The sequence below is a fragment of the Schistocerca serialis genome, unplaced genomic scaffold (genome assembly GCF_023864345.2).
Source record: "Schistocerca serialis cubense isolate TAMUIC-IGC-003099 unplaced genomic scaffold, iqSchSeri2.2 HiC_scaffold_884, whole genome shotgun sequence".
Taxonomy (NCBI): Eukaryota; Metazoa; Arthropoda; class Insecta; order Orthoptera; family Acrididae; genus Schistocerca; species Schistocerca serialis.
In genome coordinates this window covers 994096-1020278 of record NW_026048501.1, presented here as the reverse complement: position 1 = coordinate 1020278, position 26183 = coordinate 994096, and the positions used below count along the sequence as shown (strand labels likewise).

Below are 26183 nucleotides of genomic sequence, written 5' to 3'. Positions count from 1 at the left end.
TGCCTCTCGGGTCGGATCGCATCCACTATCAGATGCTCCAGCACCTCCCAGTGGACTGCCAGCGACATCTCCTAGACCTTTTGAACCGTATCTGGGTTGAGGGTGCGTTCCCGTCTCAATGGCGGGAAAGCGTTATCATACCAGTGTTGAAGTGTGGCAAGAACCCACTGGAGGTGAACATCTAGCCCCCCATTAACGTCACCAACATTCTGTGCAAGCTGCTCAAACCTATGATGAGCTGGAGGTTGAGATGGCTACTTGAGTCTAGGGGCCTTCTGGCACCATCTCAGGATGGGTTCCGTAAGGGCCGCTCTGCCACTCATAATCTGGTCTGCCATCCGTACGGCATTTGTCCGCCATCAGCATCTGGTTGTCATCTTTTTGGACATGTGGAAGGCATAATATACAACATGGGGACATAACATCCTCACCAAGCTTCATGGGTGGTGTCTTAGGAGCCCGCTCCCAATTTTTATTCAAAATTTTCTGTCACTTCGTTCCTTCCACTTTCAAGTTGGTTCCTCCCATAGTTCCTCCCGAGCCCAGGAGAATGGGGTCCCGCAAGGCTCTGTTTTGAGTGTCTGCCTGTTTTTATTTGCTATCAATGGGCTAGCTGCAGCTGTGGGAACGTCCGTATTGGCTTCTTTATATGCTGATGACCTTTGCCTGTACTATAGCTCCACTGGAATTGCAGTTGCTGGGGGCAACTACAGGGCACTATCCGCAGGGTGCAGTCTTGGACTGTCATGCACGGCGTCCAGTTCTCGGCTGCCAAGACTTGGTCATGCATTTCTGCCAGCATCACACTGTTCACCCTGAGGTGCAGCTTTATCTTGACAGCAAACCTCTTGCCGTGGTGGAGACGCATCGCCTTTTGAGCTTGCTTTTTGATACCTTATTGACTTGGCTCCCTCATATTCGGCAGCTTAAACAAACTTGCTGGTGCCATCTTAACGCTCTTCGTTGCTTGAGTTACACCAGCTCGGGTGCCGATTGGTCTACCCTTCTAAGACTGTATCAGGCATTGATTCAGTCCCATCTTGAATATGGGAGCCTGGCTTATGGTTCGGCATCGCCTTTCACATTGTAGTTGCTTGACCCCATACTTTACTGCGGGATCTAACTTGCAACTGGTGCTTTCCGCACAGGCCCTGTAAACAGCCTACTTGTGGAGGTTGGTGTCCCTCCATCGCGGATCCAGCGCCAACAACTACTGGCTGCTTATGCTGCACATGTTTGTAGCTTGCCCGGGCATCCAAATTACTGTCTCCTGTTCCCCAACTTGGTTTCCATCTTCCAGAACGGCGGCCCCGGTCAGGGTGTACGATCGCGGTTCACATCTGGGCTCTTCTATCTGGGCTTGAGTTTTTCCCACTCCCACCTCTTTTCTGGGCTCATATATGTATACCCCCACGGTGTGTGCCCCTCCCATGCCTTTGGCTGGATTTGGCACAGGGTCCGACAGACTCAGTCCCTCCTGAGACCCTCTGCTGCCGCTTTGTTTCCATCCTTGCTGAGTTTCACGGCTCTGATGTAGTCTATACCGACGGTTCGATGGTTGCTGGTCAAGTTGGTTAAGCTATTACTCTTGGGGATCATTCTGAACAATGCTCATTGCCGGCTGCCTGCAGTGTTTCCACTGCAGAGCTGGTCGCCATATCTCGCGCCGTAGAGTACATCCGCTCCTGCTCAGGTGAGTCCTTTGTCATCTGTAGTGACTCCCTGAGCGGTTTATGATTTATCGACCAGTGTTTTCGTTGCTCTCGTCTGGTGATTGCTATCCAGGAGTCCATCAATACTCTCGGCCGTTGCGACCACTCCGTGGTTTTTGTGTGGACCCCGGATCATGTCAGCATCCTGCATAATGAACATGTTGACAGGCTGGCCAAACAGGCTATCAGTGGAGATTCACCTTTCAGAATGTGATCTCCAGTCCGTATTGCGGCAGAAAGTCCTAGGTACCTTGGGTGATGAATGGTTCACCCTGTCTTCACCCAACAAACTTCGGGTTATCCAGGAGACTACACGTGTGTGGGGCACCTCCATACGAGCCTCTCGCAAGGACTCAGTTGTTCTCTGCTGGCTACGCATTGGCAATACCGGGCTGAAGCAAGGTCATTTATTGTGCCACGAGGACCTGCCTCTATGTTGCTGTGGATCAGCATTCACAGTGGTCAAGATCTTGTTTGACTGTCCATTTTTAAAAGCACTCAGGCAGATGTTTGCGCTGCCTGATATTCTCCCTGCACTTTTAATGGATGACACTGCAGTGGAAGGCTTAGTTTTGAGTTTTATTTGTGCAGGGGGCTTTTGTCGCTCAGTCTGAGGGTTTGCCTCTTTTGTGTGTTGAGTCGTGCCTTTGGCCTTCAGATTTAGATTGGGGTTTCTAGTGTGTCGCTTGATGGTTGGCTTTTCCTTTTCTCTCTCTCTCTCTCTCTCTCTCTCTCTCTCCATGGTCAGCCAATCACTGTAACACTCTTTGTGCTTTTAATTCCTCTTTACTGGTCTTTGTGTATGTCTTTCTTGTTCTATGTAATCCCTTGTCTCCATTGCTTGTTTTTCTTCTTTGTGGGTATTTCATGGTCGTGGAATAAGGGACTGATGGCCTTCGCAGTCTGGTCCCTTCAACCCCTACAAACCAACCATCTATTTTCTTGTGAAGTAATGTGTCCAGCAGACTTTTGACAGTGTTCTTCTCAGGCAACTTCTAATTGAATTGTGTGTCTTTGAAGTTTCATCTCAGTTGTATGAATGTATTTATGATTTCCTGTCAGGAAGATCCATTTTGTAATGATTGATGGAGAGTCATTGAGTAAAACAGAAGCAATATCTGGCGCTCCCCAAGGAAGTGTTATATCCCCTCTGCTGTTCCTGATCTTTATAAATGATTTAGGAGACAATCTGAGTGTCTTGTGAAGTCATATGATGGTCAGAATCAACCACAAAACGATTTATAGTGAAATTTCTGCCAGATTATGGTGCAAAAAGTAGCAGCTGACTTTATATAATCATAGATTTCAACTTAACAACAACTCGCAGAACTCTAAAGGCTGCAAATTCATATAAATACTTACGGATTACAAGTATGAATAACTATACTGGAATGGCCACATAGATGATGTTGTGAGGACAGCAAACCAAAGACCGTGATTTATTTGCAGAACATGCAACAGGTCTATTAAAGAGGTTTTTTACACTCTGCTAGTCTGCCCTTTTCTGGAGTATTGCTGTGTGGTGTGCGATCCACAGCAGGTAGGATTGATGGAGAACACCAAAAAAGTCCAAATAAGTGCAGCTTGTTTTGTATAGCTGCGAAATATGGAGGAGAGTGTGATGGATATGCTTTTGTGATTTGGGATGGCGAGCATTAAAACATAAATGTCTTTCATTACAGCAGGATCTTCCCATAAAATTTGTCGCCAACTTTCTCCTCCAGTGTGAAAATATTTCGTTAGCACCCTACTACATAGGGAGAAATGGTCATCACAATAAAATAAGAGTAATCTTGTAGATTTTAACACAAAAACAAATCTCTAAACACCACAGGTGGGCTTTTGGCAGCCACATTACTAAGATAGCTTGAGAGAATAATCCCTCCGAAATTTCATTAGATAAATTAAATGTTGATAATGGTAACAGCAAAGTCCATGGAAAAATGTCATTATTAAACTTCCTGGCAGATTAAAACTGTGTGCTGGACCGAGACTTGAACTCAGGACCTTTCGCAGGAGAGCTTCTGTGAAGTTTGGAAGGCAGAAGTAAAGCTGTGAGGATGGAGCGCGAGTCATGCTTGGGTAACTCAGATGGTAGAGCACTTTCTCGTGAAAGGCAAAGGTCCTGAATTCGAGTCTAGGTCCGGCACACAGTTGTAACCTGCCAGGAAGTTTCAAGTCAGCGAACACTCCGCTGCAGAGTGAAAATCTCATTCTGAATGTCGTTATTGTCATAAAGAGAGAACAGCGGTGATTAAAGGCAGCATCCTCCTCCTGGATCCACAAAACAGATAAAATTTTTGCTGGAACTTTATAGTCAATCAAAAGACTTTACACCGGAATATCTTTGGTTGAAACAACTACATTTCATGAAGTGACCACAGTACTTAATTTCTGTCAGTATTTTGTGGCTATAGCAAAATCACAGCGCTACTGACTTCAGTAATGGGGATATAAACTGTAGAGAAATGTGAATGTTGCTGAACTGCAAAGAGAATGGAAGACATAACAGAAGATAAGAATGTAATGAAAAGAGGGAATGGTGAACTGCAGAGAACTGCCACCTTAATGTTAACATTCAGTTTGCATTTTTCCTGACACAGCATATCAGGCCAAATATATTTAACTGAAGGTCGAATTTTGTTCCCAGTCCAGCGTGATCTTATAAATTTCAAAGATATTCTCACATGGCAGTAGAGTGTAATGTCAAGGTACTTCAGGAAAGGTGCCCACAAAGCAGGATGATTATGCTCAACACCAGACTTCTGTGTAAACTGCTCAGGTAGCGTTTGGAACAACAATTAGCCATTGTTTTTAGAAGGAAAGAAAATTTAGGAAATTAAAGTGGCCATGACAGTTTTGTTTATATGGCCAAAGGAAAGAATATAAATATGAAATTGATTTGCATTTTTTGAATCCAGATTGATATCAGCTGTTTGTGATGGATGAAAATTTATGCTGGACCAAGAGTTGAGCCTGGATTTCCTGCTTGTTGCAAGAGATTTTCTTACCCCTTCAGCTATCTGAGCATGCCTCTGTGACCGACCCAGACTTTTGTGTGTCATAATGCCCACAACTCTTAATGCTCACACATTTCGTGATTCCCATACAGGGAGGGACAAGTATTTCATCATTGTTGTAGCCCATCAAGGCATGGGTACGTTCTTCGTAGTTACTATGTCTGGCAAGGCAATGCGTGAATGTCTGAAGGATATTGTATTATTAAGATGCAGACTGTGTAGAAACATACATTGTAACCATCAATAATGTATCCATGCCTCGATGGGCTAAAATAACGATAAAAATACTTCACTAACCCTGTGAGCTAATCTTGAAATGTGCAAGTGTAAGAGTTGAGGACTCAGTGATATATGGAAGTTTGGATCAGTTCTGGAAGCATGCTCAGATAGCCAAAGTGGTTAAAGTGACCGCTTGCAATAGGCGGGAAATCCAGATTCGATCCTGATTTGGTTCAAATTTTCATCTGTCACAAATAACTGATGTCAGTTTGGATTTTCAGAATGAGAATCAATTTCGTAATATTTACTGTAGCTGTAGTCATCAGAACTGTGACTGTTTCTTCGGGAGGGCATTTGAAGATACAGACACTGTATAAACGCATAAATTGTAACCATCAATAAAACAATATAAGGCTGTCCAGTCTTCTGTTGATCAACTTATTTTGTTGCCTGCACTGAGAAAAGCTGTAGTCAAAGTCGGTGCCGTCACGCAAGCACAATCAATGGCACGAGCATGTGTACATGTACATCTACATGAAACAATGCCCATGGTAATAAGCCTGCAGCTGCTTCTAAAACAGTTCCTTCAGAGGTTGCTACCATGTTGTGAAGATAATCTTCATCCCCAAATCTAGATGCACAGTGTAGGTCAGCCTTATCCAAAGAGCCTGAGTCACAATAAGAAAAGACAAAATCCACACACAGAAACTATTGAAATCCAAAGAAACAACACTCTTAAGGGTTCTTTGAACCATTGTCAGACTATATCTCTCTGTTTCACAATCTAAGAATGGGAAGAATGAGCACTTAAATCTTTTCCCACAAGCTCTGATGTCTCCTTTTTTGTCACACTGATCATTTCTCCCTGTGTAGGTTGGCAACAATAAAATATTTTCACATTCAGAGGAGAAAGTTGGTGATTGAAATTTCATGAAAAGACCTCACCCCAACAACAAACACTTTTGGCTCGCTTATCATATCCATGACATTCTCTCCCCTATCCCGCAATAATGCAAAATGAGCCTTCCTCACATCATTGTCTGTGTGATTGTTCAGATTTAAATTGTTCATTATTGTAATTCCATGATATTTAGTTGAATTGACAGCCTTTAGATTTGTGTGATTTATTGTGTAACTGAAATTTAATGAATTTCTTTTAGCAATTATGTGGATGACCTCACACCTTTCCTTAATCAGAGACAATTGCTGCTTTTTGTGCCATACAGATATCATGTCTAAGTCACTGATATTGATCTTTCGAGTACTTTTACTAGACTGGAAATGACAGCATCATCTGCAAACAATCTAATAGGGCAGCTCATATTGTCTCCTAAGTAATTTACATAGATCAGGAACAGCAGAGGGCCTGTAACACTTCCTTGGGGAAGACCACAAATCAATTCTGTTGTACTCAATGATTTCCATTGGTCACTACGTACTGTGACCTTACTGATATGAAATTATGAATTCAGGTGCACAACTGAGGCAATAACAGATAGGCATGCAATCTGATCAGAAGTCAGAATAGTTCAAAAGCCTTGTGGAAATCTAGAAATATGGAGTCAGTTTGCTGTCAATAGCACTCGTTACTTCATATGAGAAAGGAGCTAGTTGTCAAACAATGGAAAGGCAAGCTTGTTATGTTTCACAGGAACAATATTTTCTGAATTTGCACTGACCGTGTGTCGGTAAACCTGTTACCTTCAAGGTAATTCATAATGTTCAAATATAGTGTGTGTTCCAAAATCCAAATCCAAATGCAAATCAGCAGCAATGGTATGGATCTGTAATTCATCATATTACTCCTATTTCCTTTCTTTTGGTATGGCTGGTGCAACTTTACAGTCTTTTGGTATGGATATTTCATGGAGCAAATACTTGTGTATGATTGCCAATTATGGGGATATCATATCAGCATACTCTGAAAGGAATCTACATGGTATGCAAAGGGTGATCCAAAAAGTAAGATCTCCAATTTTTTTAAAAAAATATAAACAAAAATTTGTGTACTGTAAATTGTTCATATTTTTGAAGCTTGAACATTTGACTTTTTTCCCCTGCATAATCATCATTTTGATCAGTGCATTTTTGTAAGCACTGTAGCAGTTTTGTATGCCCATATCATACCAGCCCGTTGCCTTGCTGTTGAAGAAGCATCAGACCTCATCTTTCACCTTGTTATTGTCACTGAAGTGTCTTCCGGCCATGTTTTCTTTGAATTTGGGAAACATGTGGTAGTCACTGGGCACTAAGTCTGGACCAGCGTATTGGTAAGTGATGATGTCCCATCCAAACTGTTACAGAAGATTCACAGTTTGGCGGGTGAGCACTGTCATGGAGTAGGCTTGTGCCCTTGCTCAACATTCCTCTTCTTCTGTTCTGAATTGCCAGTCTGTTTTTTTTTTTTTTTTTTAATGCCTAACAGTGTGTGTTGGCATTTATTGTTGTCCTAGGAACCATGAAATTGACACACAATATCCCCTTTGATACCAAAACACAATTGCCATGACCTTACCATCAGACTGTGTGCTTTTTTTAAATTTTTGCAGCGTGGGTGAATCAGAATGCTGCCACTAAATTTGTTGGTGTTTGGTCTCAGGTGTGAAGTAGAAGGCTCAGGTTTCATCACTTATTAATATTGACTCCAAAAGGTTGTTCTTTTAATCTGCATAACATTGAAGAAATTGACAGGAAATTTTCAAGCGTTGCCCTTTGTGGTTTTCTGGCAGCATTCTTGGGACCGTTGTGTGCACAGCTTCCAAAACTTCAGTACTTCAGATAAAGTCCGGTGAATGGTGCTTTGAGAAACCTCAGGAGCAACATTGCAGAGCTCATTGAAAGCAATCAGCTAATCATGGTGCACAATTTGTTCAACCTTTGAAATTGTCTCTTCGGGAATTGACAGGCTCCTGCTTCTTTTCTTCATCATGAATTTCACTATGACCACCTGCGAACTCTCTACACCATTGGCAGAAATTTTTGACATCCATACACGACTCTCCATACACTTCCATCAACTGTCTATGAAAGTCAGTTGGTTTAATGTCTTTTGCACTCAAAAACTGAATAACTACATGAACTTTGCTTCTGGTGTTAGAAGCTATTGGAAGCTTGGCGTGGAGGGGACAAGGAAAAAACCAGTGTAGCCAACAGCCATACAAACAGTTTCCCTGCAGCCCCAGCACTTTGGAGGCCTTACTTTTGGTATTACCCTCATACTATATGGGCCAAAAGAGATGATCCCTCTCCGCTCTGTCATCAGTCTTCTGACTGGTTTGATGCAGCCTGTGACTAATTCCTCTCCTGTGCCAACTTTTTCATCTCAGAGTAGCAATTGCAACCTACGTCCTCAATTATTTTTTGGATGTGTTCCAATCTCTCTTTTCTTATACAGTTTTTATCCTCTACAGCTTCCTCTAGTACCATGGAAGTTATTCCTGACGTCTTAACACATCCTATCGTCCTGTCCCTTCTTCTTTAAAGTGTTTTTCATGTATTCCTTTCCTCCCAAATTCTGTGGAGAACCTCCTCATTCCTTACTCTGTCAGTTCACCTAATTTTCAACATTCTTCTATAGCACCACATCTCAGACACTTCAGTTCTCTTCTGTTCTGGTTTTCCCAACTGATTTTTGCTGCTGTACAATGCTCTGGTCCAGACATACATTCTCAGAAATATCTTCCTCAAATTAAGACCTATGTTTCATACTAGCAGACTCCCCTTGTCCAGGAATGCCCCTCTTTCCAGTGATAATCTGCCTTTTATGTCCTCCTTGTTCTATACATCATGGGTTACTTTGCTGCCAAGGTAGCAGAACTCCTGAACTTCGTCTAGTTCATCATCCCCAGTTCTGAAGTTAAAGTTTCTCACTGTTCTCATAACCGCTACTTCTCGTTACATTTTTGTTTCCTCAATTTACTCTCAAACCATATTTTATACTCATTAGACTGTTCATTCCATTCAACACATCCTGTAATTCTTTTTCACTTTCACTCGGGATAGCAGTGTCATCAGCAAATCTCATCATTGATATCCTTCCTTTCACCCTGAATTTTGCTCCCAATCTTGAACCTACTTTCATTCCCTCATTGCTTCTTCAATGTAAAAACTGAATAGTAGGGGCAAAAGACTGCATTTCTGTATCACACACTTTCTAATGCCAGAACTTCGTTCTTGCTCTTTCCCTATTATTGTTGCCTCTTGGCTCTTGTACATATTGTATATTAGCCATCTTTCCCTTCGGCTTACCCCTGTTTTTCTCAGAATTTTGAACATCTTTCACCATTTGACACTGTTGAACGCTTCTTCCAGGACGCCAAATCCTATGAATGTCTTGATTTTTCTTAAGTCTTGCTTTCATTATCACTCGCAATGTCAGAACTGCCTCTCTACTGTCTTTACCTTTCTTAAAGTGAAACTGATTTTTGCCTAACACACCCTAAATTTTCTTTTCCATTCTTCTGTATATTATTCTTGTCAGTGAATTGAATGTGTGAGCTGTTAAGTTGATTTTGTGATAATGCTCGTGTTTGTCAGTTCTTGCAGTCATCTGATTGTGTGGATGATATGTTTCCAAAAGGCTGATAGTATATAGTCTGTCTCATACATTATGCACACTGATGTGAATAGTGGTTTTTTGCCCCTTTTCCCAATGATTTTAGAACTTATGATGGGATGATAGCCATCCTTTCCACCTTATTTGATCATAAGTCATCTAAAGCTCGTGTAAATTCTGATTCTAATATTGGCTCCCCTGTATCTTTTCTGTTACTCCTGTTTCTTCTTCCATCACTTCATCAGACAAGTCCTCTCCCTCATAGAGGCCTTCAGTGCACTCTTTTCACCTATCTGCTCTCTCTCCTCTATATGTAACAATGGAATTATCATTGCATTCTTGATACTACCGCGCCTGCTTTTAATTTCACTGAAGGCTGTTTTGTCTTTTCTATATGCCAAGTCAGTCAGTCCAACAATCATTCTTCTTTGATTTTTTCACATTTTTCATACATCTATTTTACCATAGCTTCTTTACACTTCCTATTTATTTATTTCCTAAGTGACTTGTATCTCTGTATTCCTGAATTTTTCTGCTCATTTTCATACTCCCTTCTTTTGTTGGTCAACTGAAGTATTTCTTGTATCATCCACAGTTTCTTCGCAGTTACCTTTCTTGTACCTACATTTTTCTTTCAAACTTCTGTGATTGCTCTTTTTAAGAGACATCCATTCCTCTTCAACTTAATTGCTTCCTAAGCTATTCATTATCACAGTATCTGTAGCGTCAGAGAAATTCAGGAAGATCATGTATCCCACATCTTTGTACATGGATTCTTTCTGACTAGTCTCCTAAACTACAGCCTACTCCTCGTCATTACTAAATTGTGATCTGAGTCTATATCTGCTCGTGGGTATGCCTTGCAATCCAATATCTGATTTCAGAATCTCTAACTGACCATGATGTGTAATCTAACTGGAATCTTCCCAGATGTCCCAACCTTTTCCAAGTGTACCTCCTCCCCTTGTGATTCTTCAACTAAGTATTTGCTTTTAATAACTGATATTTGTGGCGGAACTCAGCTTTCCCCTCTCTTGTTTGTATTGCCAAGCCCATGTTCCCCTGTAACAATATCTTTGTACTTCCTCCCCTAAAATCGTGTTCCCATCGCCCATGACAAATTAGATTTTATTCAGTGATTGAAGCTGCTTTGCTAAAATGAGGATATCTACTTATAAGTTACTCATGTTGACAGCTGTTTTTGATTTGAATTCTGGAATATGTTCTTTGCCTTCTTTGGTGAAGTAGTTTCAGAAAACTGTGTTTAGTCAGGTTTCGAGATAGTTTCGCCGTGGTAGCCATTAAAAGCATCTCACATTGAAGTTCGCTCTTATTCAATTAAATTCCATTATCCTTGCTTCACTTTTGTTAATAGCCATGTTATAACCTCTTTTCATTATCCTATCTGCAGTCCAACTGATCTTCCAACTCCTTTGTTGTCTCTGAAGAATTACAGTGTTATTGGCAAACTTCAAAGTTTTCATTTCTTCTTGGTGAAATTTAATTCCCTTTCCAAATTTGTCCTCTGTTTCCTTCACCGCTTGCTTGGTGTTACAGGTTGAATAACATTGGTGATGTATTACTATCTTGTCTCACTCCCTTCTTCAACCACAGCTTCACTTTCACATCCTTCAGTTTTTGTAACAGCGGTATGGTTGGAATGGGCACTCTTTTGCTCACTGTATTTTATCCTTACAACCTTCAAATTTTCAGTAATATACTACATCAACACTGTTAGAAAGCTTTCTCTAATTCTACAAATTCTATAAGCTTAGGGTTTTCTTTCGTTAAACTATCTTTAAGATTAGTTGTAGAGTCAGTATTGCCCTACATAGTTCCCTGAAACCCAAACTGTTCTTTCCCAAGGTCAGCTTCAAACAGATGTTCCATTCTCGTGTACATATTTTTGCCAGTCTTTTACAAATAGGAACTATTAAGCTAATGGTTTTGTAATATTGACACTTGTTAGTCCTTGCCTTTTTTGGAATTGTAGTCTGAAGGTATTTTGTTCTCTCATATACGAGAGCAGTTCAATAAGTAATGCAACACATTTTTTTTCTCGGCCAATTTTGGTTGAAAAAACCGGAAATTTCTTGTGGAATATTTTCAAACATTCCCGCTTCGTCTCGTATAGTTTCATTGACTTCCGACAGGAGGCAGCGCTGTACGGAGCTGTTAAAATGGCGTCTGTAATGGATGTGCGTTGCAAACAACGGGCAGTGATCGAGTTTCTTTTGGCGGAAAAACAGGGCATCTCAGATATTCATAGGCGCTTGCAGAATGTCTACGGTGATCTGGGAGTGGACAAAAGCACGGTGAGTCGTTGCGCAAAGCGTGTGTCATCATCGCCGCAAGGTCAAGCAAGACTGTCTGATCTCCCGCGTGCGGGCCGGCCGTGCACAGCTGTGACTCCTGCAATGGCGGAGCGTGCGAACACACTCGTTTGAGATGATCGACGGATCACCATCAAACAACTCAGTGCTCAACTTGACATCTCTGTTGGTAGTGCTGTCACAATTGTTCACCAGTTGGGATATTCAAAGGTTTGTGTTGTCTAACCAAACACCATAAAGAGCAGAGGAGAACCATCTGTGCGGAATTGCTTGCTCTTCATGTGGCTGATGGTGACAATTTCTTGTCAAAGATTGTTACAGGTGATGAAACAGGGGTTCATCACTTCGAACCTGAAACAAAACGGCAATCAATGGAGTGGCGCCACACCCACTCCCCTACCAAGAAAAAGTTTAAAGCCATACCCTCAGCCGGTAAAGTCATGGTTACAGTCTTCTGGGACGCTGAAGGGGTTATTCTGTTCGATGTCCTTCCCCACGGTCAAACGATCAACTCTGAAGTGTATTGTGCTACTCTTCAGAAATTGAAGAAACGACTTCAGCGTGTTCGTAGGCACAAAAATCTGAACGAACTTCTCCTTCTTCATGACAACGCAAGACCTCACACAAGTCTTCGCACCCGAGAGGAGCTCACAAAACTTCAGTGGGCTGTTCTCCCTCATGCACCCTACAGGCCCGATCTCGCACCGTCGGATTTCCATATGTTTGGCCCAATGAAGGACGCAATCCGTGGGAGGCACTACGCGGATGGTGAAGAAGTTATTGATGCGGTACGACGTTGGCTCCGACATCGACCAGTGGAATGGTACCGTGCAGGCATACAGGCCCTCATTTCAAGGTGGCGTAAGGCCGTAGCATTGAATGGAGATTACGTTGAAAAATAGTGTTGTGTAGCTAAAAGATTGGGGAATAACCTGGTGTATTTCAATGCTGAATAAAACAACCCCTGTTTCAGAAAAAAAATGTGTTGCATTGCTTATTGAACTGCCCTCGTATCTTACATATGAGATACATTAGTTTTCTCATGATATGTTCTCCTAAAAGCTCAATATTTCCACGTGAATGTTTCAACACCAGGTGCTTTATTTCGATTTTGGTCTTCCAGTTCTCTTTCAGTTCTTCTCATGGTATCGTATCTCGTATATCATCATCTACTTCCACTTCCCTTGTACTTAGTGAGGTGGTGCAGTGGTTAGCATACTGGACTTGCATTAGGGAGGATGATGGTTCAACACTGTGTCCAGCCACCATTATTTAGGTCTTCTGTGATTTTCCTAAATTGCTTCAGGCAAATGCTGCAATGGTCCCTTTGAAAGGCCACAGCCAACTTCCTTTCCTGTCCTTATCTAATCTGATGGGACTGATGACCTCACTGTTGCCCCCCCCCCCCCCCCTCCCAACCAGCCAGCCAACCAACCAACTATCGCTTCCTTTCCCATAATGTTATCTTGAAGTTGGTTTCCTTCATGTAGCCCTCCTATTTAATCAACAATATGGAAAGGATAGATTGCTGCCCACCGAGGTGTCACAGACAAGCACACTGAAGGGGGTGGAAGAGAGGAGAGGAGGAGGGGGGGGGGGGCAGTGAGCTAGAAATGTTCAGCTTTTGGGATCATCCTTCATCAGAAGTAACGCGCGCGCGCCCACACACACACACACACACACACACACACACACACACACACACACACACACACACACACACACACACACACACAGAGAGAGAGAGAGAGAGAGAGAGAGAGAGAGAGAGAGAGAGAGAGAGAGAGAGCAGGCTACTACCTTCTTCAGCTGTTTCTTCTGCAATTCAATGCCTTCTATATATGTAGCTTTGGGTAGCATTCTATCCTTTCTATATTTTTGTTGTTCCATCCTGCACCTTCTTATGTATTCCTTCCATGTTTCAGCTTCCCTTCTTTTCCTAGTGCTGGTTGCCATCTGATTTCTTAGTATTCGTACAGGATAATGTTTTCCCTCCAAATGTTGTCAATTTTCCGTAGACAGTGTCTGTGTTTCCCCTAGTTGTTCGTGATTCTACAGCTTTAATTTCTCTTCAGGCAGTTTCTATTTTGCTGTTTTGTGCCATTCCTGTTTTGCCATTTTGCATTTTCTATCAATCTCATTTTTTATATATCTGCATTTCCTCTTGTCTGCTTTATTTGTTGCAGTTTTGTACAGGGTGACAATTATTGAAATAAAATGGTCATAACTTCTGAATGGTTTGCGTTAGGAGGTCAAACTACATAGTTGGCCATGGCCCATGATGGGAATTAGTATGCACATGCATGGTTTGGTTTAGCAACGAAGCCCACTTTCATTTGGATGGGTTCATCAATAAGCAAAATTGGCGCTTATGGGGGACTGAGAGGCCACATTTTGTGATTGAGAAGTCTCTTCACCCTCAGTGGCTGACTATGAGGTGTGCAATGGCCAGTCATTGAATAATCAATGCAATATTCCTTGATAGCATGGTGACTACCAGATGGTACATGAAGATTTTGGAAGAAGATTTCATCCTCATTATCCATAGTGACCCTGGTTTTGACAAAATGTGGTTCATGCAAGACGTAGCTCGACCCTATTGAAGCAGGAGAGTGTATGACGTCCTGGAGGAGCACTTTGGGGACCACCTTCTGACTCTGGGGTACTCAGAGGCCACTGGCATGGTCCTTGATTGGCCACCATTTACTCCGGATCTGAACACATGCAACTCTTCTTGTGGAGCTATATTAAAGACAAGGTTTGTAGCAATAACCCGAAAACCATTGCTGACCAGAAAACAGTCATCTGGAGTTCATCAACTGCATCGATGTTCTGACACTTCAATGGGTCACGCAGAATTTCACTATTTGTCTGCGCCACATCATTGCCATTGTGGCAGGCATATCAAACATGTTCATAACCTAAATCCAAATATCTGTAATGATGTTTACATGTTGAATAAAGCTTGTGCATGCCATAGTTTGTCATTAATTTACATTTTTTTCATATAATTCAGTAACTGTATTTTCTCCTTCTTCCAATTGAATCCAATGTCTCATTTGTTATTCTAGGGTTTCTACCAGGCTGTATGCTTTTGCCTATTTGACTCTTGCTGCATTCATAATTTTCTCTCTAAAAAGCTATGCAGTCATCTTGTGCGATATTCCTCTTCCCTTTCTTCAGTTAATCATTGCCTGATGCTCCATTTGAAACTCTTGGACACTTCTTATTCTGCCATTTTATCCAGGTCCACCACCTAGAAGTCTAATTTTTATGCTTTTTCTTCAGTTTCAATCTGCAGTTCATAGCCAAAGGAATTGTATCCAGAATCCACATCCAACTCTGGAAATAATTTTCTGTTTAAAATCTGGTTTCAAAATATGTGTCTTATCACTATAAAATGTATCTGAAACCTTACGGTGTCTCCAAGCATCCTTGACATATACAGCCTTCTTTCACAATTTTTAAAACAAGTCCTAGCAACAATTAATTTGTGCTCTGTGCAAAATTCTACTAGGTGGCTTACTCTTACAGTCCTTTCCTCCAGTTTATGTACACCTGCTCTTTTTTTCCTTTTCACATTTTTGTAAGCCTGCTATTGAAGTCCAGTCCCCATCAGAGCTATACTTTTGTCTTCCTTAACTACCTGATTAATTTCTTTTATCTCATCATACCCTATTTCAGTCTCATCATCATCTGTGGAGCTAGTAGGCATATAAACCTGTACTACTGTGGTGGGTTTTGGCTTTATCTCTGTCTTGGCTATGATAGTGTGTTGACAGTGCTGTGCTGTTCATGTTAGCTCACTCACATTCCTATTTTCTTATTCATCATTAGATCTACTCCTCCATTACTACTTTCTGATGTTGTATTTGTAACTGTGTACTCCCCTGTCAGAACTTTGTTCTTCCTGCCATTGTACTTCACCCATTTCTCTTTTTAAATTCTCTAACATATCTGTCTGATTATGGGATGTAACCTTCCTCCCTCTGACCTGTAGAATGCCAGACTGTTTTTCTTGATAATAAGATCCATGTGAATAGTTCCCACACCTTAATAATATTTTGTCCTTACCTGCCATCGGGGAAATATAATGGCTGTAGTTTGTTCTTGCTTTCAGCCTTTTGCAACACCAACAGAGTGAGATCATTGTGGCTAATGTTAAAGTGCCAGATCAGTCTATTAACCAGACTTATTAAGTAATAGAACACAGTGTGTTGTCCTCAACGGCGAGTGTTGGAGACGGGTAACATCAGGAGTGCCCCAGGAATGTGCCATAGGACCGTTGCTATTTTCTATACACATAGATGATCTGCAGGAAGGTGTCGAAGATAAGTGACTGAAGGTTGAAAAAAGACGAAAGAGTCAAAATTTCTAGTCAGGGTGATCAATGGCAGCTGGCTCAAATGTAGAAAAATGTAAGTTAATGTGGATGAGTACAAAAAACAAACCTGTAATGTTTGGATGCAGCATTAGTAGTGTCCTACTTGTCACAGTCATGTTGTTTAAAAATCTGGGTGTAACGTTGCGAAGCAATATCACATGGAAATAGCATGTCAGGACTGTGGTAGGGAAGGCGAATGGCCGAATGGCACGCGCACACGCTGTGAGTTTTTTGCAAGTTCTGTTTGTTTCATATTCCAAGTTTTAATAACATTGATGACTGTCTTTTATCTTATGCCACTGTTTGTGATTGTGTAATATTGTCAATTAAGCCATAAAGATGTACCTAGCCAAAGGACTGAAGTTATTGACTGCAGGTCAGACAGCAAATATACAAAATGTTGTCAAGCTAGTTTTTTTTTTCAACAGTGCTGTAACAAGATTTATTTTGTATATGCATTTTTTAATTTCAATACATTTGACAGTAAAATTAACTTTTTCTTCTTCTAGTCACATTCAGGCATCCTAGGAGGTGGCCATTATGTGTCGTATGCGTGCAATCCAAATGGACGGTGGTACTGCTACAATGACAGCAGTTGTAAGGTAAGTCACTAATATCTACTATTTAATTGGTGCAGTAAAAAAGATCACATTCTTGACTTACAGAACTCAGATTAATATAATTAAAGCAGCAAGGTGCATTAAAGCAGGAATCACAGAAATATATGGGAAATAATCTTATTTATCTCTGCTAAAGAATTCATGTAGAGAATAAAAATACTTTTTTCAAGCAAGAACTCTTTTAGACTGCTTTTAAATAGGTATTACCACCTCATTGACACACAAAATTACTTGGAAGCAACTTGAAGATTTTTGTGCTAATGTATTTTACACCTTTCTGAATCGGTAAAATTTTTCAGGTCACAGTGTATTTCACAGTTCCTTGTTGTGTTATGATAATGGTATGACTCATTCATTTCAAATTAAGGAGGATTGTGAAGCATGAATGTCATGATTTAAAAGCAATATTGTGAGGAAGCGATTAGTATTCATATTTGCTTAAAAAGATTACAACATGGGTTTCTTAGTCGCTTCACACACAATTCGGACAAAGTTTTTCCGACTTGCGAAGACTTTTTCAGACATCATTGAATTTTCCCAGAAGATTATTCCATGACACATAAGCAAATAGAAGTAGGGAGATTTTGAGAAATTTATATCTCTGGTTCTGGCAATTATCCAGATGGCAAATGTTGCTGGATATTTGGTGGGTGTTGAATTCCCAGTGAAGCCTGTTAGCTGTCTGGACACTTAAGAATTGGGAACAATGCACCCTATGTATCTGTTGGCACTAGTGTACAATGTTTATCTCTAGTGAGCTTCTTTTTTCAGAATAGTAATCAATATAATTGGTCTTGCTGAGGTTGACCCTAGGTTGTTGGATATTTTATTGTCTATTGCAGTACTTGTCATCAGTGCTTGCTTTCTTTGAGGACAGTGGTCGGTTGTTAATATATGAAGTGCGTTATAATGCAAGAACACGATAATTAATTGCTCGAACAGTACCCACTCATGAATGGCGAGTACAGGGTGCGCACGGGAGACGGACGGTTTTCAACTGCGTAGTACAGTGGTGGGAGGTGGTGATCATGGGGATAGTTCTGATCCACATAAGACGCCATTTCATTTACTCAGCCACTATGGAGCAGTGGGACTTGCAACGTCGAGTGTTCATCTATGACAGTTTCGTGAAAAGTTGGGAGTCTATTATTGCCATGCAGCGATTGTTTCGTGTGCGGTTTAGTGTCGGTCGACATGGAGCTGTTCCAAGCTGTAACACAATCCTCAGATGGGTGGAAAACTTCAGATCAACTGCAAACATACTGGATAAGAAGCATCCTGGCCCGAGTCGCAGAGTAAAGACACCAGAAAATGTTGAAAGGGTAAGGCAAGCGGCAGTCAGAAGCCCAGGACGGTCAGCTAGCTGTCGTGCTAGTGAGTTACGAATCAATCGTGAATCGGTTAGATGAATTTTGCATAAATAATCAAAATTCCATCCCTACAAAATGCTCATTGTCCAACAACTTAAGGAAACTGATTTTGCTGTACGAGAAGACTTCGCTTACAGAATGCAAGTGATTTTGGGATCGAATGAAAATGAAATTTTATTGATGAACGATGAAGCTCATTTTCATTTAAACGGGACCGTGAATAAGCAAAACCTACACTCCTGGGCTCCAGAGCATCCACACCTTATCCACCAGCGTCCTCTACACTCAGAAAAAGTAACAGTCTGGTGTGCTCTTGGCTCTGTTGACATTATTGGACCTTATTTTTTTTGAAGAGAATGGGGCCACAGTTACTGTTAATTTGGTTCATCACATTTGTATGTTTGGAACATTCTTGAAACAAGAACTAAGAAGACAACGAATTCCTTTAAGATGCGTTTGGTTCCGGCTGGATGGGGCAACATTGCATACCGCAAACACTTCAATGACAGTTCTTAGACGCATGTTTCCTGGCCGGATTATCTCACGTTTTGGCAATGTTCCTTGGCCTTCCAGGTCTCCCGACTTGTCAGTATGTGACTCTTTTCTGTTGGGGTACCTTAAGAACTGTGTCTATAACCACAAACCACGAAATTTGGACGAGTTGAAGAATGCAATCATTCAAGAAATTCCTGCCATCCCTGCAGAGATTTTAATCCATGTGATGGAGGATTTTGAGAAGAGACTTGAGCCCTGCATTTGAAATGATGGACATCACCTTGACATTATTTTTCACAAATAACTTTAACTAAAATGGAAAATAATCATCTTTGATTTTGTGTAAATAAACATGCATTAATTTTAAAGTTGGCTGAGTATTATTTCATTAAACACCGTCCGTCTCCCATGTGTCACCCTGTACAATACAATTAACACTACACAATCGCCCGGTGGAGCCTTATGTTCCGGCCTGTATTGTAATTAGTTCCCATGGGGCACAGCTGGCAGGTTGCTCACACCGCTGCTGTTGTGTTAGCATGACGGGTGGTCTCCAGTGGCCAAATTGAGCACAAACTTCACACGCCAACTATAAAGTGGCGCGCGCGCGCGCCACACACACACACACACACACACACACACACACACACACTTGGTAGTTAATAGCAAGGTGTGATCAGATAATAATGGGAATTTTTGCTTTTCTCAAAGAATCTTTATTTATTCATCATCAACAACTTTCTCCCCTTAAAAGTAATCGCCCTCGGATATAATACACTCGTATCAGTGTTTTTTTTCCAATCTCGGAAGCACCTCTTGAACTCTTTTCATTATGGTGTTCAGCTCCTTCAGCAATTTTGTTTTTGTCTCATTAGTGGTGACAAAACGATGTCCTTTTATCGTTCTCTCCAGCCTCAGGAATAGAAAGAAGTCGTAGGGATCCAAGTGTTGTGAATGCGATAGCTGAAGCAACATAGTGGTCTTGTTTTTTGTGAAAGAATATCATACGATTATTGAGGTGAGAGCAGGAGCATTACTGTGATGGAATTGCTATGAGTGGCTTTGCCACAGTTCTGGTCATTTGTTGTGGATTGCTTCATGCAAATGGCGCCCAACTTCCAGGTAGCATTCCTTTTTGAGCGTCCAACCATGAAACGGGAATTACCAATTCACCATTCCGTTTTAATCAAAGGAGACAGTGAGAAGAACCTTATCTTCTTCTTCCTTTCTTTTTTTCTCTTCAGGCAGTTTCCATTGTGGCGATTGGGCCTTGGTTTCGACATCGTGCCAAATACCCGTGTTTCTTCACGTGTGATGACCTCCTTTAGATGTTCTGGATTATTGTCGACATCATTCAGCAATTCTTGAGTGATGTCTATGTGATGTCATTTTTGATCAAAATTCAATAATTGCAGAACAAACTTTGCTGCTACATGTTTCATGCAAACGACGTCCAAAAAAATTGCTTGGCTGAGGCAGAGGATATGCTGACATCATCAGGAACCTCTCTGATGGTGATAAACCAGAACCATTGCTTCTTCCACATTGTAGTCAGTAACTGATGTGCTAGGGTGCCCAGGGCAGTTGTCGTCTTCGTTTTCTTGACCCTCTTCGAAACATTCATACCACTTGTAAACTCTTGTCTTACTCATAGTAGAATTGCCAAAAGTGACAGCCAACATTTTGAATGCGGTGCTGCACTTTATTCTATTTTCCAACCAAAATTTACAGGAAATTCTTTGATCCAACTTTTTCGGAAGTAAAGATTCACATGTGTAACCTTTTTAACTATCAATAGGAAACTAAATATTCAAAATAGCTGAAAATGCAAAATTACATTGGAACATGTGAACCAACAAGATATTTAAAAAAAATTGAAATTCATTTGTATAAAGTCCATGAAGGTAAAAAATTCCAATTACTTTTTGATCACACCACTACATGAGAAATAGCAGTTGACCAAAGACAAAACCTTCTGGAACTCCCTAATGAACTGTTTCCCAGTCAGACTCTATCCCTCCTACCTGCATGTTGTTACAATCTAGCACTATTTTCTGTTGTCTGTTCTGTAGATAGTAGTTGAACTAGGTGCTCATTTGTCCTTAGATTCCACAGTGACATACTTTCTGTATAAGTATTCTATGATTGACACAGTCAGAGGCCTTAGACAGGTCGCAAAATATGCCAACAGGCAATATCTTCTTTTAAAGGCATTCTAAAATGTTATTGGTAAATGAAAATATAGCTTCAGTTGTGGAGGTACCTCTCTGAATCCAGATTGGTTTTTACTAATTATTGCAAAGTCTTTTTGGTGATCAACTATCCAGGCATATATTAATTTTTTGAGGACTTTAGAAAATGCAGTCAAAAAGAGAGAGGATGTTTTTTGTAGAGGGACTTTAGAATAGCATACGTCATCTTGTCAGGGAAGAACCTAGTTTGAGAGGGACATTGAAGATAAGAGCTAGGTTTAAAAAAAAAAAACTGATTACAGCAGGCTTTTAGCAGTTTGCCGGAAATATTGTCAACGCCAGTTGAATTTTCACTTCTTAAAGATATTATGTCTTTCCTTACTTCCTATACTGTTATAGGGGCTATACATATCTGCTCCAAAGAAATTGGGAAATTATCTTTCAGTATTTATATGACCCTTTCTAAGGAGCCATTGTGTCCCATTCTCTCATCAACACATAAAAAGAGTCCATACAGTTTTTTGCTATGATCTCTTGAGTATGTGCATGTTTACCTTCATTGTTGAGAACAATGTTTTGCACCAGTTTCACTCATTATCTCTTCCCATACAGTTATGATTTAGTTACTAGATTTATTAATTTTGGAGCAAAGATATGAACTTTTTGACTTCTGAAAAATTTTACTTAGAATTTTACAATACTTCTTATCGTGATTTAACTGGTTGGGGATGTCTAAATTTTTTTAGTTGATGTATACTTCCTATTTCCTTTTGCATGAAATCTTAATACCAGTGGTTATCTAGGGCTTCTTGGTGAGTTTTTTGGTTTGGAGTTTGTGTATTCTTTTTGGGAAGGTATTTTCAAATATCAGTGTCTATTCAGTAATAAAAAGATGGAATTGGCATTATCTAAATTATGCACAGATCTCCAACCTCCTGCAGCTCATGGTCTATTGGTTAGTGTTACTGCCTCTGGATCACAGGGTCCTGGGTTTGATTCCCAGCCAGCTAGGTGGTTTTCTCTGAACGGGGACTGCATCTTTGTGTTGTCCTCGTCATTCTATCATCATTCAGGAAAATGGTGAGACTGGATAGTGAAAAGATTGGGAATTTTACGGGCACAGATAACCATGCTGTTCAGCATCCCGTAAACCAAAATAATAATAATAATAATAATAATAATAACTATATAACAAGATACCCCAGTCAGAATTAGAAACATCAAACAACAAGTACAACAAATACTGGAACAAAATAATGTGCAATTAGAAGAAGAAGAAAATACAGTAATGGACTCAAACGTCCCAGAGAAAACAAACAAAGAACAAAACGCGTCAATTAAACAATCAGAGGAAAACGAAATCTTAAGACAGCCACCAGAACAAGCACAAATAGAACATGAAGTGACACACGTTAGATATAGAAGAAAAATTTCAGTTGACATGTATAGAATACAAAGACACAAATACAGACATTAGACCATTCATGCATAGACCACCAAATAACCCACAAGTCGAAACAACAATAACAAGTATCAACACAATCATACACAACAAAATAAATGAAAATACAACTATGGAAGAGTCACAACTACTGGTTTATGTAGGAGCACTCAGTACACTAAATATACACACTAGGCAGAGATCAGAACCAACCAACACACAGAAGAAACCCACAAAACCAGCATGGCAACACAGGCTACAGATCAGAATAGAAAAACTGAGAAAAGACATGGGACAGCTAACACAATTTATAAGAAATGAAATATCTGAGAAAAAACAAAAAAGTTTAGGTAAAATCTCACAAGAAGAAGCAATAGAGCAATTAGATGAAAAGAAGCAGAAATTACAAGCATTGGCCAAATGACTTAGGAGATACAAAAAAAGTGAAAATAGAAGGAAACAAAACCAAACATTCAACACAAACCAAAAGAAATTTTATCAGACAATAGATAACACACACATTAAAATAGACAATCCACCAAACAAAACAGACATGGAACACTTCTGGAGCAACATATGGTCAAACCCGGTACAACATAACAGACATGCACGGTGGATACAAGCAGAAACAGACTCATACAAGATGATACCACAAATGCCTGAAGTGATAATTTTGCAATATGAAGTCACCCGAGCAATTAATTCTACACACAATTGGAAAGCCCCTGGAAATGATAAAATAGCAAATTTCTGGCTAAAGAAGTTCACCTCAACACATTCACATCTAACTAAATTATTTAACATTAATGATATGAATATAATAGGGAAACATTCCACGCGGGAAAAATATATTTGAAAACAAAGATGATGTGACTTACCATACGAAAGCGCTGGCAGGTCGATAGAAACACAAACACACATACATACACACAAAATTCTAGCTTTCGCAACCAACGGTTGTTTCGTCAGGAAAGAGGGAAGGAGAGGGAAAGATGAAAGGATGTGGGTTTTAAAGGAGAGGATAAGGAGTCATTCCAATCCCGGCAGCGGAAAGACTTACCTTGGTGGGGGAAAAAGGACGGGTATACACTCGCTCGCTCGCGCGGGCTCGCGCGCGCGCGCGCGCGCACACACACACACACACACACACACACACACACACCACACACACACACACACACACACACACACACACACATATATAGACACAAGCAGACATAGTAAAAGGCCTTTTAATATGTCTGCTTGTGTCTGTATATGTGTGGATGGATATGTGTGTGTGTGCGTGCGTGCGTGCGTGCGTGCGTGCGTGCGTGCGCGCGCGAGTGTATACCCGTCCTTTTTCCCCCCCAAGGTAAGTCTTTCCGCTCCCGGGATTGGAATGACTCTTTACCCTCTCCTTTAAAATCCACATCCTTTCGTCTTTCCCTCTCCTTCCCTCTTTCCTGACGAAGCAACCGTTGGTTGCGAAAGCTAGAATTTTGTGTGTATGTATGTGTCTGTTTGTGTTTCTATCGACCTGCCAGCGCTTTCGTATGGTAAGTCACATCATCTTTGTTTTTAAATATAAATTATTGAACAGTTACATTGCAGACCCATACACATTCCCTGATACACTTACACATGGAATAACCTATCTGAAACCTAAAGATCAAGCAGACACAGCAAACCCAGCTAAATATCGCCCCATAACATGCCTACCAACAATCTACAAAATATTAACCTCAGTCATTACACAGAAATTAATGACACATACAACACAGAACATCTACGAAATATTAACTTCAGTCATTACACAGAAATTAATGACACATACAACATAGAACAAAATTATAAATGAAAAACAAAAAGGCTGCTGCAAAGGAGCACGAGGATGTAAAGAGCAACTGATAATAGATACAGAGGTGACATATCAAGCTAAAACTAAACAAAGGTCGCTACACTATGCATTCATTTATTACCAAAAAGCTTTTGATAGTGTACCCCACTCATGGTTACTACAGATATTGGAAATATACAAAGTAGATCCTAAATTGATACAGTTCCTAAACATAGTAATGAAAAACTGGAAAACCATACTTAATATCCAAACAAATTCAGATAATATCACATCACAGCCAATACAGATTAAGCGTGGAATATACCAAGGAGACTCATTAAGTCCTTTCTGGTTCTGTCTTGCTCTGAACCCACTATCCAACATGCTAAATAATACAAATTATGGATATAATATTACTGGAACATACCCACACAAAATCACACATTTGCTATACATGGATGATCTAAAACTACTGGCAGCAACCAATCAACAACTCAATCAATTACTAAAGATAACAAAAGTATTCAGCAATGATATAAATATGGCTTTTGGAACAGACAAATGTAAGAAAAATAGCATAGTCAAGGGAAAACACACTAAACAAGAAGATTACATATTGAATAACCACAGTGACTCCATAGAAGCGATGGAAAAAACAGATGCCTATAAATATCTAGGATACAGACAAAAAATAGGAATAGATAATACAGATATTAAAGAAGAACTAAGAGAAAAATATAGACAAAGACTAACAAAAATACTGAAAACAGAATTGACAGCAAGAAACAAGACAAAAGCTACAAATACTTATGCTATACCAATATTGACCTACTCATTTGCAGTAGTGAAATGGAGTAACACAGACCTTGAAGCACTCAATACACTTACACAATCACAATGCCACAAATATAGAATACATCACATACATTCAGCAACAGAAAGATTCACATTAAGCAGAAAGGAAGGAGGAAGGGGATTCATCAACATAAAAAACCTACATTATGGACAGGTAGACAATTTAAGAAAATTCTTTCTAGAACGAGCAGAAACTAGCAAAATACACAAAGCAATCACTCATATAAATACATCGGCTACACCACTGCAATTTCATAACCACTTCTACAACCCTTTAGATCACATAACATCAACAGATACGAAGAAAGTAAATTGGAAAAAGAAAACACTACATGGCAAGCACCCGTATCATCTAACACAGCCACACATCGATCAAGACGCATCCAACACATGGCTAAGAAAAGGCAATATATACAGTGAGACGGAAGGATTCATGATTGCAATACAGGATCAAACAATAAACACCAGATATTACAGCAAGCATATTATTAAAGATCCCAATACCACAACAGATAAATGCGGACTTTGCAAACAACAAATAGAAACAGTAGATCACATCACAAGTGGGTGTACAATACTAGCAAATACAGAATACCCCAGAAGACATGACAATGTAGCAAAAATAATACATCAACAACTTGCCATAAAACATAAACTAATAAAACAACACGTTCCCACATACAAGTATGCACCACAAAATGTACTGGAGAATGATGAATACAAATTATACTGGAACAGAACCATTATAACAGATAAAACAACACCACATAACAAGCCTGACATCATACTCACCAATAAAAAGAAGAAATTAACACAACTAATCGAAATATCCATACCCAATACAACAAATATACAGAAGAAAACAGGAGAAAAAATTGAAAAATACATCCAACTGGCTGAGGAAGTCAAGGACATGTGGCATCAGGATAAAGTTGACATTATATACCGATTATACTATCAACTACAGGAGTCATACCACACAATATCCACCAGTACATCAATGGAATACAGCTACATCCAAACGTATATATACAACTACAGAAATCCGTAATTATTGATACATGTTCAATAACCCGAAAGTTCCTAAATACAATGTAACATATACCGTACAGTTAAAAGGAAGTCACGCTTGATCAAGGTCCGTGTCACTTTCCATTTTTAACCAGAC

At 40.2% G+C, this 26183-nt stretch overlaps 1 protein-coding gene across 1 annotated transcript in view; it reads left to right on the top strand.

Moving 5' to 3' along the window:
• The window catches only part of LOC126452490 (ubiquitin carboxyl-terminal hydrolase 32-like), a gene marked incomplete at its 5' end in the record, with an annotated part of 138535 nt that overhangs the window by 99248 nt on the left and 13104 nt on the right, over window positions 1-26183 (top strand). Inside the window, 1 exon segment of the mRNA XM_050091083.1 lies at window positions 16733-16825. Coding sequence (XP_049947040.1) covers window positions 16733-16825 — 93 coding nt within the window.